Source organism: Pan paniscus, chromosome 17, assembly GCF_029289425.2.
Source record: "Pan paniscus chromosome 17, NHGRI_mPanPan1-v2.0_pri, whole genome shotgun sequence".
In the NCBI taxonomy this organism is placed as follows: domain Eukaryota; kingdom Metazoa; phylum Chordata; class Mammalia; order Primates; family Hominidae; genus Pan; species Pan paniscus.
In genome coordinates, this window is record NC_073266.2 from 38,467,689 (window position 1) to 38,482,133 (window position 14,445).

Consider the following 14,445-nt stretch of genomic DNA (forward strand, 5'->3'; position numbering starts at 1 on the left):
AGGCAGGAGAATGGCGTGAACTCAGGGTGCAGAGCTTGCTTGCAGTGAGCCGAGATCGCACCATTGCACTCCGGCCTGGGCGACAGAGCGAGACTCCATCTCAAAAAAAAAAAAAAAAAAAGGTGCTATGGCATAAACCTTCAACACTTTTCATAACCTTTTAATTCCAATTACTGGTATGCTTTTTAAGGATAGACTTCATTATATATTATAAATAAATCACAAAAACATGTTAGAAAATTAGAAATGGTCTAGCCCAGTTTAACTTCCCCCGTACGACATTTTGCATTAAGGACCCCAATACGTAAGACAGATAAAACATGAAGCTGAACTCATAAAAGCAGAGAGAAAACTCAGAATTATAATCTACCCAAAACCCCACTTGACCCCATGATTTTGCCTAAGGTACCTCCACAATTGAACATAACCAATCAAAGACAACTTTCAGACTTATGAACAAGGAAATTGTGGCCCAAAGATGTTAAGTAACATGGCCACAGCTTCAGAGAAAGGCCTATGGCAATCAAGATGAGGACCTAAAACTACTGACTTCTAGTTTTTCTTTCCACTGAAAACCGAAAGACAAGTATTATTTGGTGACCTAGCTTAACTTGGTTTCCTCTCACTTTCCCTTCATTTCTCTTATTATCTCCTCTTCACAAAATAAGAGACAGATAAATGAGGAGACAGCTAAACAAAATGAGAGCCTCATGTTTGGGGAAAAAAATTCAATATTAAATAAAAGTATCTATTTAAATTTTAATAATATACGACTTCCCTCAAATCTAAGTAGATTAAGTTTTCTATATCTTCTGTATTTAAAAATATCTAATTTAAAATTCTGTATTTAAATTTTATATTTATTATTTTTATTTTTGAGACAGGGTCTCACTCTGTTGCCCAGGCTGGAGTGCAGTGATGTGAACACGGCTCACTGCAGCCTCGACCTCCTGGACTCAAGTAATCCTCCTGCTTCAGCCTCCCCAGTAGCTGGAACCACAGGCATGTACCACCACGCCTCAATACTTTTTTTAATTTTTTGTAGAGATAGGTGTCACTATGTTGTCCAGGCTGGTCTCAAACCCCTGGGCTCAAGCTATCCTCCCGCCTTGTCCTCCCAAAGTATTCAGATAACAGGCATGAGCCATCACGCCCAGCACAAATTCTACATTTAAATTAAATTTCCTATATATAAATTCTACAGAAGCATGATTATTTTGTTCTAGCCTTTCTTGCTAGAAATGATTCAATACAATTAAATTTTAAGATTTAAAAGGTAATTAGACAATTTTGTAACTGCCAGTAAATTCTCTATTACTATTCTAAAACACAAACTAAGCTTCTCAGATATGTTTAGTTACAAACTAATGCAGCAATAATGAAAGAGTAGCAAAGTCATACCTGAACAACCCAAGGACTGTTGGCAAAAGCCATGATGTCCCTTTCTTCCCAGAAAAAAGCAGAATCAGATCTCTTTATCATTTCAAATTTGCTGAGAAGCTTCATAGCATATACCTTCCTGGTGGATTTATGCCTTACCTTTAAAATTGAAAAGGGAAAATAATGAACCTTTTGTTAACATTTAAAGCTCAAGGTTTCACAGAACAATTTACTAAGTGCTTTTAATACTTGCTAAATAATTCAGCCTTACTGTTTCAGTTATTTTTATTCTTCTCTTCTGCCAAATTATTCCAAGTAGCTAATGTCAAGACTTTAATTATCAGAAGTAATGTTTTAAAAAAATTTTTATTTCCTATATTACAAGATACTTTCCCCCCTCCACACGGCTATGTAAGCTGCTTCCTGTTTATAAAGCTTACTATTCTACAGCATTTTAGTCTAATATTAGGAGCAAAGATTTATCTTCTGATGCCTGACATTTCTTTTCTGCCACAGATACTTGGGGAAAACACTTCCCACTATGGCTAGATTTGACACTAGGCTTCCATACCCTCAGGCAACAATGTCTAAAGGAACTTAAAGCAACAATTCTATAAAAACAGTATTTTCCCAAATAATATGTTAAACACACAAGTGGATTATTTTAATTTAATAAAGTCCTTTTGTATTCTCATTAAAATAACCTACCAATTGAACTTCTCCAAATGCACCTCTACCAATCACCTTCACTACTTCATAATCTTCAGCTTTCATTCGTAAATCTCTGATTTTATTTATTGTGTCTTTATCTGTATGAAAAGAAAAGTTTATCATTTTAAATCACTAAAGCATTACAACTAGCACTACTTATTTTACATTCGAGTTCTTAAGAAACACAATGAAAAACAACAAACTTCATGAAGAATTATTTGAAAATATGGTGAAACTTGAAGCTATAAAGTAGCTAAGTGTTCAATTTGCTAAGACTTTTTAAAGTAAATTCCAGAATAACTTCATTACAACTACTAAAGGTTTTTATTAATCAAAATTTGACTTAATAGAATGTTTTAAAAACAAATATTACACTACAAACAAAAGCTGAAAATAATTAGCTAATTAGTTCCTGGTATTTTAAGTACACATCAAATCTGAATTTAGGAAACATGAGTAGATATTTTAGATTAATACTGGAATAAATTTTTCTTTTTATAAGGTCAGTTTTAGTGATCCTTTAAAAAAAGATGTAATTTAAGATACCAAAGGCAAACACACTAAAAAAAAAAAAACACAGTAAATTTTCCAACTGGTAATCTTTAATACTTATAGCATTACATTTCTCTATTTGAACCTAGATTTTAACTTGAAACACACAGTGAAAATCACTGCAATTATTTATATAAACCTGTCATACTACAAACTACAATAATTCACAAATCCCCACTGGATAGATATTCTAATTCCTAATTTGGTCATAGATTAAAATAGGGCTATTTTAATCCACATGGGTCAACACTGGCATGAGATTACATGGAAAAGCTTCACATTTCAGAGTTGTACAAAATACACAGCAGCTATTAAACTTCAGTTCCAGTTCCTAATAAGAGCTGTATTAATATTCTTGTTTTCCTTTTCAAATGCATTTAAACTCAAGTGTTTGTGTACTTTATGACCAATAAATACATGCAACAGAGAGCAAATTTCTACAAAGTTATAAGTACCTTTAATTTTAGGTTACATATCCACTGCAAGATGCACCAGAAAGATGAACAATAATCAATTAATTCGCTGCACAAATATTTCTATCTACCATACATCAGGCTGTACAGCACTGGAGATAAATAAACGTAACTTTAAAATGTAGTTCCTATTCTTTAAGAGTTCAAACTCTAGCAAATAAAACAGAAACAATGAAAAAAAGAATTCAAAAAAATGTAATAAGGAAGATAAACAGTTTTTTGAGTACTAAGGAGGACACCTAACTAAAGCCTGCTGGGTGAGCGATAGCTAGGAAGACTTTCTGTAAATGATGGTACCTGAAACAAGTCTAAACTGAATAGTAGCGGTTAGCTAGACGATAGAGAATGAAAGAAAGAACAGGCCGGGTGTGGTGGCTCACGCCTGTAATCCCAAAACTTTGGGAAGCTGAGGCAAGCAGAATGTATGAGTCCAGGAGTTCAAGACCAGCCTGGGAAACATGATGAAACCCTGTCTCTACAAAAAATATTTTTTTAAAAATTAGCTGGGTGCAGTGGCAGTTTCCTGTAGTCCCAGCTACTCAGGAGGCTGAGGTGGGAGGATCACCTAAGCCCAGGACGTGAAGGTTGCAGTGAGCCAAGATCACACCAGTGCACTCCAGTCTGGGCGACAGAGCGAAACTCTGTCTCAAAATAAGGAACGAACAAGTGAACAATATAAGCAGACAAGCAATGTAAACCAAGCACAGAGGAACTGTATCTAAGTTCTATGTTGCTGGAGTATCAAGTTTGTAGTAAGGACTGACAGAAGAGGCTGGAGAGCCCCAGGTAAGTTCAGGAGCTTGAACTTTACCTGTCAGCCGGTAGTTACAGTAATAAAACTAATATTTAAGTACCAAAAACCGTTTTCACATTAAAGTTTAAAGTAGCTCTCTACATGAAATAGATCAAAGAAACTGCTCTGTTCTAAATGAGGTTAAAGGTGTCAGAGAAGAGACAGAGCCTCATCTACTTCAGGCTCTTCCATAATACAGTCCCTGAGGAATGCTCTGGAATCTGCTGGGAACTGAGAAGCACCACTACTTTGGGCAGGAAGCCATGAAAAGGAATTACGATGGATAAAACAACATAGTCAAACTTACATTTCAGGAAAACTACTCTAGGAAATACGTAGAAGATGAGTCCAATAAAGTCAAGACAGGAGGTGGGGAGAATTTTAAGAGTACTGTAATACCCCAGATGAGAGAGAAAGTTCTGAACCTGGATAATATAATAGCCTGTTACGTTGAAAAAAGATTCTTGGCTCTAGCTATGAGCTAGAATAGGCTGTAGAGTCTTGACAAAGACCGCAGACAAGTCATTTGAAATCTAAAAGATATTTCTATGTTCTACTGCCTTGGATTTTAGCTTGTTCTAATACAGGTTTACGTGCTAACAAGTGTAAATGCCTCTGTTGGATGGCTTTCAATCAAACTCAGAGATTCTATGGTTCTAGTTTTCCTAGTTCATTTCACCAAGGGTCCAACCTAGAACTAATCAAGAACTTAATGGTAAAAATCTAAGCATTAGACTTTAGTTTCCCAAACACTCAGGACTATGTATTCACACCCACCCAAATCTCAGGATCTTAAACAAAGCCTATTTATTGTAAAGTAGTCATGTAAGAAACCCACTCTTGGTCTAGGGGTACTATATAGCCTGAACTTTGTAGGCTTATGGCTCCATTGAGACAGAAAACAATGCATGCACTAGAACAGGGATTCCCAACCCCTGAGCCGTGGACCTGTACCGGTTCATGGCCTATTAGGAACTGGGCCACACAGCAGGAGGTGAGCAGTGGGTAGGCAAGCATTACCATCTGAGCTCCACCTCCTGTCAGATCAGCAGCGGCATTAGATTCTCACAGGGGCACAAACCCTATTGTGAACTGCACATGCGAGGGATCCAGGTTGCACATTCCTTATGAGAATCTTTTTTTAATGCCTGATGATCTGAGGTGGAATAGTTTCATAAAACCATCCCGTCTGCCACCCCCCAACCCCCAACCTGTCCATAGAAACATTGTCTTCCACAAAACTGGTTCCTGGCGCCAAAAAGTTTGGGGACTGCTGCTCTAAAGAAAAATAATAAGTACATAAATAAATATGTAACTTAATTTCACATTGTGATACATATTCTAAAGAAAATAAGACCAAGCTTTCCCAAGTCTGTAAGGGGAGACTATATACACAGGCTAATTCTTCAGTCACTTCAAACTGCACTGATTCCTCAAATAAACAAGAGTCAAGGAAAACAACTCAAAATTGGTTATTTTTTAATTGACTATTGACGCCACTCCCAATACCCCCAATTCTTTGAGCAGCTATTCTTGCCCAAAGGCTAACAGTCTTAGGCAAGTTTTTCTCTCTGTACACATTTGTTTGGCTGCTGCAATCACACACCATCAGTGAACAGCTTTCTCTGCTAGGGTAGTGAATAAACCACTCATACACTTACATAACATTGCAGCCTCTTTTTTTTTTTTTTTTTTTTTTGGTCAAGCCTGCATGATCATTTTTCTTTATGAAGAAATTTTACTGGGATGAGATACTCTCTTTTAAATTTTCTATTTTTTCTCACTGTTGCTGTCCTATGAGTCAGGAAGATCACAGTGAGTGCTTAGTCTGGGAATGTCCAAAGTACACTGTATTCGTTTAGCACAGCTATACTGTCACTGCATAATTTAAAAAAATGCTTTGCCACCTAACTTGATAAAAATAATCCATACTCCATTATGCTTCAAAAAGGACAACATTTGGGCTGGGCATGATGGCTCACACCTGTAATCCCAGTGCTTTGGGACACAGAGGCAGGAGGATTGCTCAAGGCCAGGAGTTTGAAACCAGCCTGGACAACATACCAAGATTTGTCTTTACAAAAAATTTAAAAATTAGCCAGGCCCATGGTGGCATGCACTTGTAGTCCCAGCTACTTGGGAGGCTGAGGCAGAAGGACTGCTTGAGCCTAGGAGTTCGAGGCTGCAGTGAGCTATGAATGTGCCACTGCACTCCTGCCTGTGTGACAGTCTTTTAGGGGAGGGGAAAAAAAGACAACATTTTAAGTATACTCTTCTCTTCGTGCTTTGACACATGCGTATGCACTGGTAATAGAAAACAAATAAAATGTTGTGATATGGTGATACATATAGCACTCAAAACTGTCAAGCTGTAACAGCATCACTGTGATTTCTACTGTGCTGAGCAGCAGTGTGAAGCAAGGAGAGCATCACATATGGTCGCTGTTGTAGCTACTCAGCTTAGGTGTTGTAGAACAAAAGCAGCTATACACAATACATTTTTTAAAGTGTAGCAACGTCCCAAGAAAACTTTATTTATGGACACTGAAATCTGAATTTCCTATTATTTCACATTCATGATATTGTTTCATTATTTCACCATCATGATCATGATGGGCTTTAAAAACCATCTACATATCAACTTCCAAATTTTTATCTCTAGTCTAGTCTCTCTTAAACTTCAAACTTATATATGCAATTGTATATTCTTCAATTATATATTCTTTTGACTTTTTTTTCAATCATGAAAAAATACAAAAAACATGCTTAGTTCATGAGCCACAGTGGTGGGCGAGATTTGGCCTGTGGGCTGTAGTTCACCAACTCCTGCTCTAATAAAACCCAGTGGCCTTCTGAGGGCACTGCTTCCCCACAGCTCTCAAGTGGGGACCTTTACTTTTCCACATGCCTTAGACAACCGACCCTGAAAGTGGGAGATCCCCCACATCCCCATCCCTAAATCTGCTAGCTTTGATTTTCATTATATTAGGTTGTATTTCCCACCTCTCATTGTTGCTGTAATCTACTGACTCTCAGAGGTCACCATGTCTCATTGCTAGACAGTTTTACTTCCTGATTTACTGAACTTCTCTCCAATATTCTCCTGTTTTAATTCTTAATAACTTTAATATACCCACAGATAATACTTACAGTACCTTGGCCTCTCAACATCTATACTTCTCTCCTTCAATGATCTTGTCCTCTACCTTACCTTGGTCACTCATTTCCATGGTCATATATACTAGATCTTGTCATTACTCGTAATTACAATCTTCCAACAATTTCAATTAGAAAACTTACACTCTCTAAGCACTCTCTTATAGCTTTCCTGCTCAGTTCCTCTAGCATCTTAACTCCAACAACCCCAACCCTACCAGGACCTCCAATCCATTGATTCTACTACACTCATACTTTCCCTCGTTGCACTGATAGCCTCTTTTTCCTACCTAGCCAGCTTAAATTACATGGTCAATTATTATAATCACTCCCTTGCATATACCTTTAATGTCATGAGCTCTCTTCTGCCTCACTTTACTTAGTCTGGCAAAACGACAATCCTATTATAGTTAAATCCAACTCTCCAACTACTCTATGTCAGCACCCATGTAGTTGAATATGTCTCGATAAATACATAAAATCACAATGACTGATCCTATTTTAAAATTCATAATCACAAACATCAAGCTGGCCCTTAGTTCTACTTGGCAATCCTAAATTTCTAGTCACTCTCCCACTCTCCTAGAGACGTATTTCAAGTTTTCTTCTTTCTTCACACACCTCCCACAGCTCTCCCACTGATCCTCGTTCACAGCTAATGATCTTGTTTGGCTACTACCCTGAAACGAACGAAACAATCAGAAGAAAACTATCACTGACTTACCACCACTTACACACTTAACTATCAGCATGTACAAGCATATATTTTGTCTTTTCATCTTTTACTATGGGAGACTACTTCTATCTTAACTTAAACCCTCCACTCATGCACTAGATGTCATCCTTTTTCATTACTGTAGTTCAAGGACATTGCTCAAGCAATTCTCCCCTTTCTCCTCTATTACTAAGCTTTCCCCCTCCTAACTGGATCCCACCATGCTGTTTTCTCTCCCATCTTAGGGAAACAAAAAATAACTCTTGATCCCATTTCTCTCAGCAGCTACTGTCCCATTACTCAACTCCCCACTGCAGCAAAATTTCTCAAAAGTTGTCTATACTTTCTGTGACTAAATCTTTCCTACTATTTGCTCTAAAACCCACTTCAGGCCGGCTCTTACCTTTCTTTCAAAACTACTTGTCAAAGTCACAAATGAGCATCATGTTGCTAAATCCAATGACTAATTCTCAGCCCTCATCTTGATATATCAGTGGTTTTAACACTTCGATCACTCTCTCCTGATACACATTCTTTACTTGACTTTCAGGACACAACATTCTTCCAACAATACTGAAGATTTTACTTTTCAACCTTAGTAGTTTTCAGTTGCCTTGGCTGGTTCCTCCCCTTCTCTCAGATTTCTTAACACTGGAGCATTCCAAGGCTCAGTCCTCAATGGTGACTTCTTCTCTATCTACACTCACTTCTCTGGTGGGCTTTAAAAACCATCTACATATCAACTTCCAAATTTTTATCTCTAGTCTACATGTCTCTCTTAAACTTCAAACTTATCTATTCAATTACTTTCAAAATATATCCTCTTTTGAAAAACATCTCAAATTTAACGTGCCAAAAACTGAAGAAATATTCTCACCCAAAACTTATACCCTATGTGTCCCACACTTTGGCCGATGGCTCAATTTTGCTCAGGACAAAAACCTAGGGGGCATTCTTGACTCCTTTTTTTTCTTACACTCCACATCCTATCTTTCAGGAAAATATGTTGGCTCTCTCTTTGAAATATATCTGTAATCTGATAACTTCTCACCCTCTACATTGCTACCATGCTAGACCAAGTCACCATCATCTCTTCCTTGGATTACTGTGATAGACTCTTAACTGATTGCCCTGTGTCTATTCTCAACATAGGGTGATGTTCTTAAAACACAAGTCAGATCATGTCACTTCTCTGCTCAAAAGTCTCTAATGTCTTGCCATCTCACCCAGAGCAAAAGCCCAAGATTTTACAATGGCCTACAAGACTCTACATGACCTAGCCTCCCCATTTCCTTACCTCTATGATATCATCCTACAATTCTCCCCCTTGCCTAATCCTCTCCAGCCACACTGGCTTCCTTGATGTTCCTCAAACAGGCCAGGTACACTCTCCTCCCTTCAGGCCTTTGCACTAGCTGCTCCTCTGTATGCCACTCTCTTCCCTCAGACATCCACATGGCTAACTCCCTCAACTACTTCAACTCTTTTTTCAAATGTCACCTTTTAGCAAGGCCTACCCTGGCCACCTTACCTAAAACAGCAAACTTCTCAGAACTTCCGATCCTTCTTAAACTGTTGTATCTTTTCCTATGGCAGATTTTGACCTCTTTGTTATTCACAAAATTAGTTTTATGCAAAATAATATTTGCAAAATCACAAATCTGGTAAGTCTTCATTCATTCTAAAACCTCCAAATAGGATGTTGTGACCATCTAGACTCTTTTATCAATTTCTGATTGTCAACTATATTGAGTCAGGTGATGCTGGCAGAAAGCTAAGATTCAGAGAAGTGAAATACTACTATGCAACATATTCAGCAAGAAATAAAATGAGCAAATTGAGTCATAAATAGGAACCACAGTCTTGACAACCACTAACTAGCTAATCATTAGAGCTAGTCGTTTAGAGTTAATCTTTCTCCAAATGATCACAAGTTAGCAAAAGGGCCAGTGCAAAAAGGTTAACTTACAGCTTCTGGGTTACCAAAAATTCAAAAGCATTTCAATCATATATAATCTCTTCAATCTAATTTTCAAGAAAGCAAATGGATGATTTTTCCTAATACTGTTTTAAAAATTGGCCAGGCGCTGTGACTCATGCCTATAATCCCAGCACTTCAGGAGGCCAAGGCAGGTGGATTGCTTGAGGTCAGGAGTTCAAGATCAGCCCGGCTAACATGGCGAAACCCCGTCTCTACTAAAAACACAAAAATTAGCCGGCACAGTGGTGGGCGCCTGTAATCCCAGCTACTCGGGAGGCTGAGGCATAAGAATCACTTGAACTCGAGAGGTGGAGATTGCAGTGAGCCGAGTTCGGGCCACTGCACTCCAGCCTGGGCGACTGACCGAGACTCTGTATCAAGAAAAAAATTAAATTAAATTAAAAATAAATAAAAATCAACTTTATACCCAGTAAATTTTACTTCTACGAATTTATCCTAAGGAAATGAGATACAATGGGGGACCAAGATACCTACAATAAAGTAGTTTTTACAATTTTAAAGAGCAAATAATTTCATATACATAGAGTATTAGGTAACATTTAAAATTGTGTTGAATATTTAATTACATAGAATTATGTTCAGCATATAATGTTGTGCAAAGAAATAGAACTGTATACAGTATATGAACTTGATTTTCTAAAAACATAATTATATACTGATACACAGATATGGATTTTTTTAAAGGCCAGAAGAAAATATGCCAAAACAATAACTGCAGTCATCTCTGAGTTTGGTGAGACTACAGATTATTCTGCCACATTTTCTATATATTTTAAGTTTTTTATAATGACCCTTTGTTGCTTTTCTAATGAAAAAAAAAAAAGATGTATTTTGCCTACCCTAAGATCCTAGATTATAAAACGTACCATTACTTTATGTACCACTAGAGATTCTAAGACACATTCTAATTTCAAAAATGTTCAAAGTTTTTTTAAATGTCAGAATAGGTAAAATATGGTAATAAACATTATGTACCATGTACTGTTTGACCAGAATACTGCTACTCTGCCTAAAAAAGCCCAGTATACATTGCATACTTTTAGAGTAGTGAAAGCAGCCCTAAAAAGCTCAAAAATTAAACTTATTTGAAAAATTCACAAGAATGTTATATTCAATTCCATAAAAATCTGATTTTTCTTTTCTTTTTCCTTGAGACAGGGTCTCACGCTGTCATGCAATCTCAGCTCACTGCAACCTCCACCTCGGAGTTCACGCGATTCTCCCACCGCAGCCTCCCAAGTAGCCGGGACTATAGGCACACAACACCATGGACAACTAATTTTTGTATTTTTGCAGAGACACAGTTTTGCCATGTTGCCCAGGCTGATCTCGAACTCCTGGGCTCAAGTGATCTACCTGCCTCGGCCTCCGAAAGTGCTGAGATTACAGATGTGAGCCACTGCAACCAGCACTGTTTTAATTAAGAAAATTATTTCATGTCCAAATGTTCAAATAAAATCACACTCTAGGAAGATGTGCTACATTTTGACTGCATAGGCACATATGCACGCATCCACCCACCCACATACACACAGAGTAATCCAGTTTGATAAACAGACCAACAAAAAATAAATATAAAAAATCCAGACTCCTAAATTCAAACTCCTCAACATGGCAAAATATATATATATATATCATTAGTGACTGTCCAGTCTTATAGTTCTAGATAAGATACTCCCCACAACCATGCTCTAGCAATGCCTAGTTATTTGCAATTACCTATATAAGCCCATATTGCTTCATCAATCTGTGCCTTTGCAGATGTTATCACTAGCCTAAAATGACTTCCCCCACCACCTTATCTGACCAAGTTACTATTAAACAAGATCTAATCTTTTATCTCCTCTTTAGACATTCCTGATTCCCTCTCAAGCACAAGGTATGACTCCCTTCTCTGGGACATTATTTCCCTATATTTCACCTAACAATCTGAACTGGAATTGTTTCTATAGGTCTGTTTCTTCTATTACATTGTATGTCCCCACAATCCTTAAGGATAGAGATTATACTTGTACTCGATGCTACTGAAATATTAAAAACACTTAATGACATTATATACAAATGGAGATAAACACATGCTGCATTTATCTATTCAGGAACAACAGAAAAGCCATATATATTTACTCCAAAGTAATAAAAGTAAATATTTAAAAATCAATCTTGAGTTTCTCAAAATGTTAAACATAGAATTACCATATGACCCACCAATTCCACTTCTAGGTATCTACGCAAGAACAATAAAAACATATGTCTACACAAAAACTTCTACACAAATGTTCATAGCAGCATTATTCATAAAAGCCAAAAGAGAATCAATACAAATGTCCATCAGCTGATAAGCAGATAAACAAAATGTGGTATATCCATACAATGGAATATTACTGGCAATTAAAAATGAAATACTGACACATGCTATAACACTATGAACAATGAAAACATGCTAAGCCAAAGAAGGCAGTCACAAAAGACCATTTTATTGATGATTCCTTCTATAGGAAATGTCTCTATAGAGTCGGCAAATCTATAGAGACAGAAAATAGATTAGTGGTTGTCTAGGGCTGGAAGCCTGGAGAGAAATGGAGACTGACTGTTAATGGGTATGAGGTTACTTTACAAAGTGATGAAAATGTTGTAAAAGCAACTGTGGTAATGGTTGCACAACTCTGAAAATACACATACACCCAAAAAGCTCACTGAATTGTATACTTCAAACGGGTGAATTTTATAGTATGTAAATGATAACTTAATAAAGTTGCTTTAAAAAATCAATCTTGAGTTTGGCAATGATTTTTATATGACACAAAAAGCACAATCAATGCAGAAAGAGTTTATAAGTTAGATTTCATCAAAATTAAAATTTTTGCTCTATGAAAGACATTATGCAAATGAAAATTGACAGTAGCAAATGCGGCAAGGATGCACAACAACAGAAACTCTCATTCATTGTTGGTGGGAATGTATAATAAAATGGTATAGCCACTTTGGAAGACAGTTTGGCAGTTTCTTAAGAAGTTAAACCGGCCGGGCGCGGTGGCTCACGCCTGTAATCCCAGCACTTTGGGAGGCCGAGGCGGGCGGATCACGAGGTCAGGAGATCGAGACCATCCTGGCTAACACGGTGAAACCCCGTCTCTACTAAAAATACAAAAAATTAGCCGGGCATGGTAGCGGGCGCCTGTAGTCCCAGCTACTCGGGAGGCTGAGGCAGGAGAATGGCGTGAACCCGGGAGGCGGAGCTTGCAGTGAGCCAAGATCGCGCCACTGCACTCCAGCCTGGGCGACAGAGCGAGACTCCGTCTCAAAAAAAAAAAAAAAAAAAAAGAAGTTAAACCTATTCTTAGCAAACAACCTAGCAATGCTACATCTGTGTATTTACATATCTGCCCAAGTGAATTTCAAACTAAATTCATGGCCGGCACGGTGGCTCACGCCTGTAATTCCAGCACTTTGGGAGGCCGAGGCAGACAGAGCACCTGAGGTCGGGAATTTAAGATCAGCCTGACCAACATGGAGAAACCCTGTCTCTACTAAAAATACAAAATTAGCCGGGCATTGTGGCGCATGCCTGTAATCCCATCTACTAGGGAGGCTGAGGCAGGAGAACTGTTTGAACCTGGGAGGTGGAGGTTGCCGTGAGCTGAGATTGCGCCATTGCACTCCAGCCTGGGCGAGAAGAGCGAAACTCCATCTCATAAAAAAAAAAAAAAAAAAAAAAAAAAAAAAAAAACCTAAATTCATGCAAAAACTTGTACACGAATATTTACGGCAGCTTTATTCATAATTGCCCCAAACAGGAAATAACGAATATGTTCTTCAACAGAGGAATGAACAAACAAACCAAGGTATATCCATTCAATAGAAGGTTGCTCTGCAATTTAGGGGAAAAAAGGAAAAAGCAACTACTTCACACAACATGGACAACATGGAGGAATCTTAAATGCTTTTTTTTTTTTTTTTTTTTTCAAGGCAGAGTCTTGCTCTGTCACCCAGGCTGGAGTGCAATGGCGCAATCTTGGCTCACTGCAACCTCCATTTCGCAGGTTTAATTGATTCTCCTGCCTCAGCCTCCCAAGTAGCTGGAATTATAGGCACCTGCCACCATACCCGGCTAATTTTCGTATTTTTTAATACAGACGGGGTTTTGCCATGTTGGCCAGGCTGGTCTTGAACTCCTGATCTCAGGTTATCTGCCCGCTTCAGCCTCCCAAGGTGCTGGGCTTACAGGCAAGAGCCACCGTGCCCAGCCTTAAATGCATTTTTGCTAAGTGAAAAAAAGACAGAATCAAAAGGCTATACACTGTATGATTCCATTTAATGACATTCTGGAAAAGGTAAAACTATAGGAACAGAAAAAGAGATCAGTGTTTCCCAGGAGTGGGGGTGATGGAACTGTTCCGCATGGTATTGGGGTGTTGCAGACAAGACTATGTGTTTGTTAAGACCCACAGAACTATATACACTTTATGCAAATTTTAAAAATCATTTGGGATTCTGGGGGATCTCAGGATGGAATCCAGATTCTAACAAATGAATCTAAATGTATGACTAACATATGACATGCCCTCATTGAAGGTGGTGAGGGAAAAGAAGCTGAACTACGTAATGCTGGAAAACTGTTTTAGCTGGAAACTAAGGCTAAAGACAAAAAAGGAACTGTACAAAG

At 37.9% G+C, this 14,445-nt stretch overlaps 1 protein-coding gene across 3 annotated transcripts in view; it reads right to left on the bottom strand.

Moving 5' to 3' along the window:
• Positions 1-14,445, bottom strand: part of ROCK1 (Rho associated coiled-coil containing protein kinase 1) — a 160,519-nt gene that overhangs the window by 98,371 nt on the left and 47,703 nt on the right. For all 3 annotated transcript variants that reach the window (XR_008621949.2, XM_008968595.6, XM_003815640.6), the window contains exons 3-4: positions 2,089-2,189; positions 1,402-1,539 (exon numbers count right to left, since the gene is read on the bottom strand). Coding sequence is in view for 2 of the 3 variants with exons in the window: in XM_008968595.6 (XP_008966843.3) it covers positions 1,402-1,539; positions 2,089-2,189 (239 nt within the window). In the remaining variant the exon portion in view is untranslated. The remainder of the gene's footprint in view (positions 1-1,401; positions 1,540-2,088; positions 2,190-14,445) is intronic.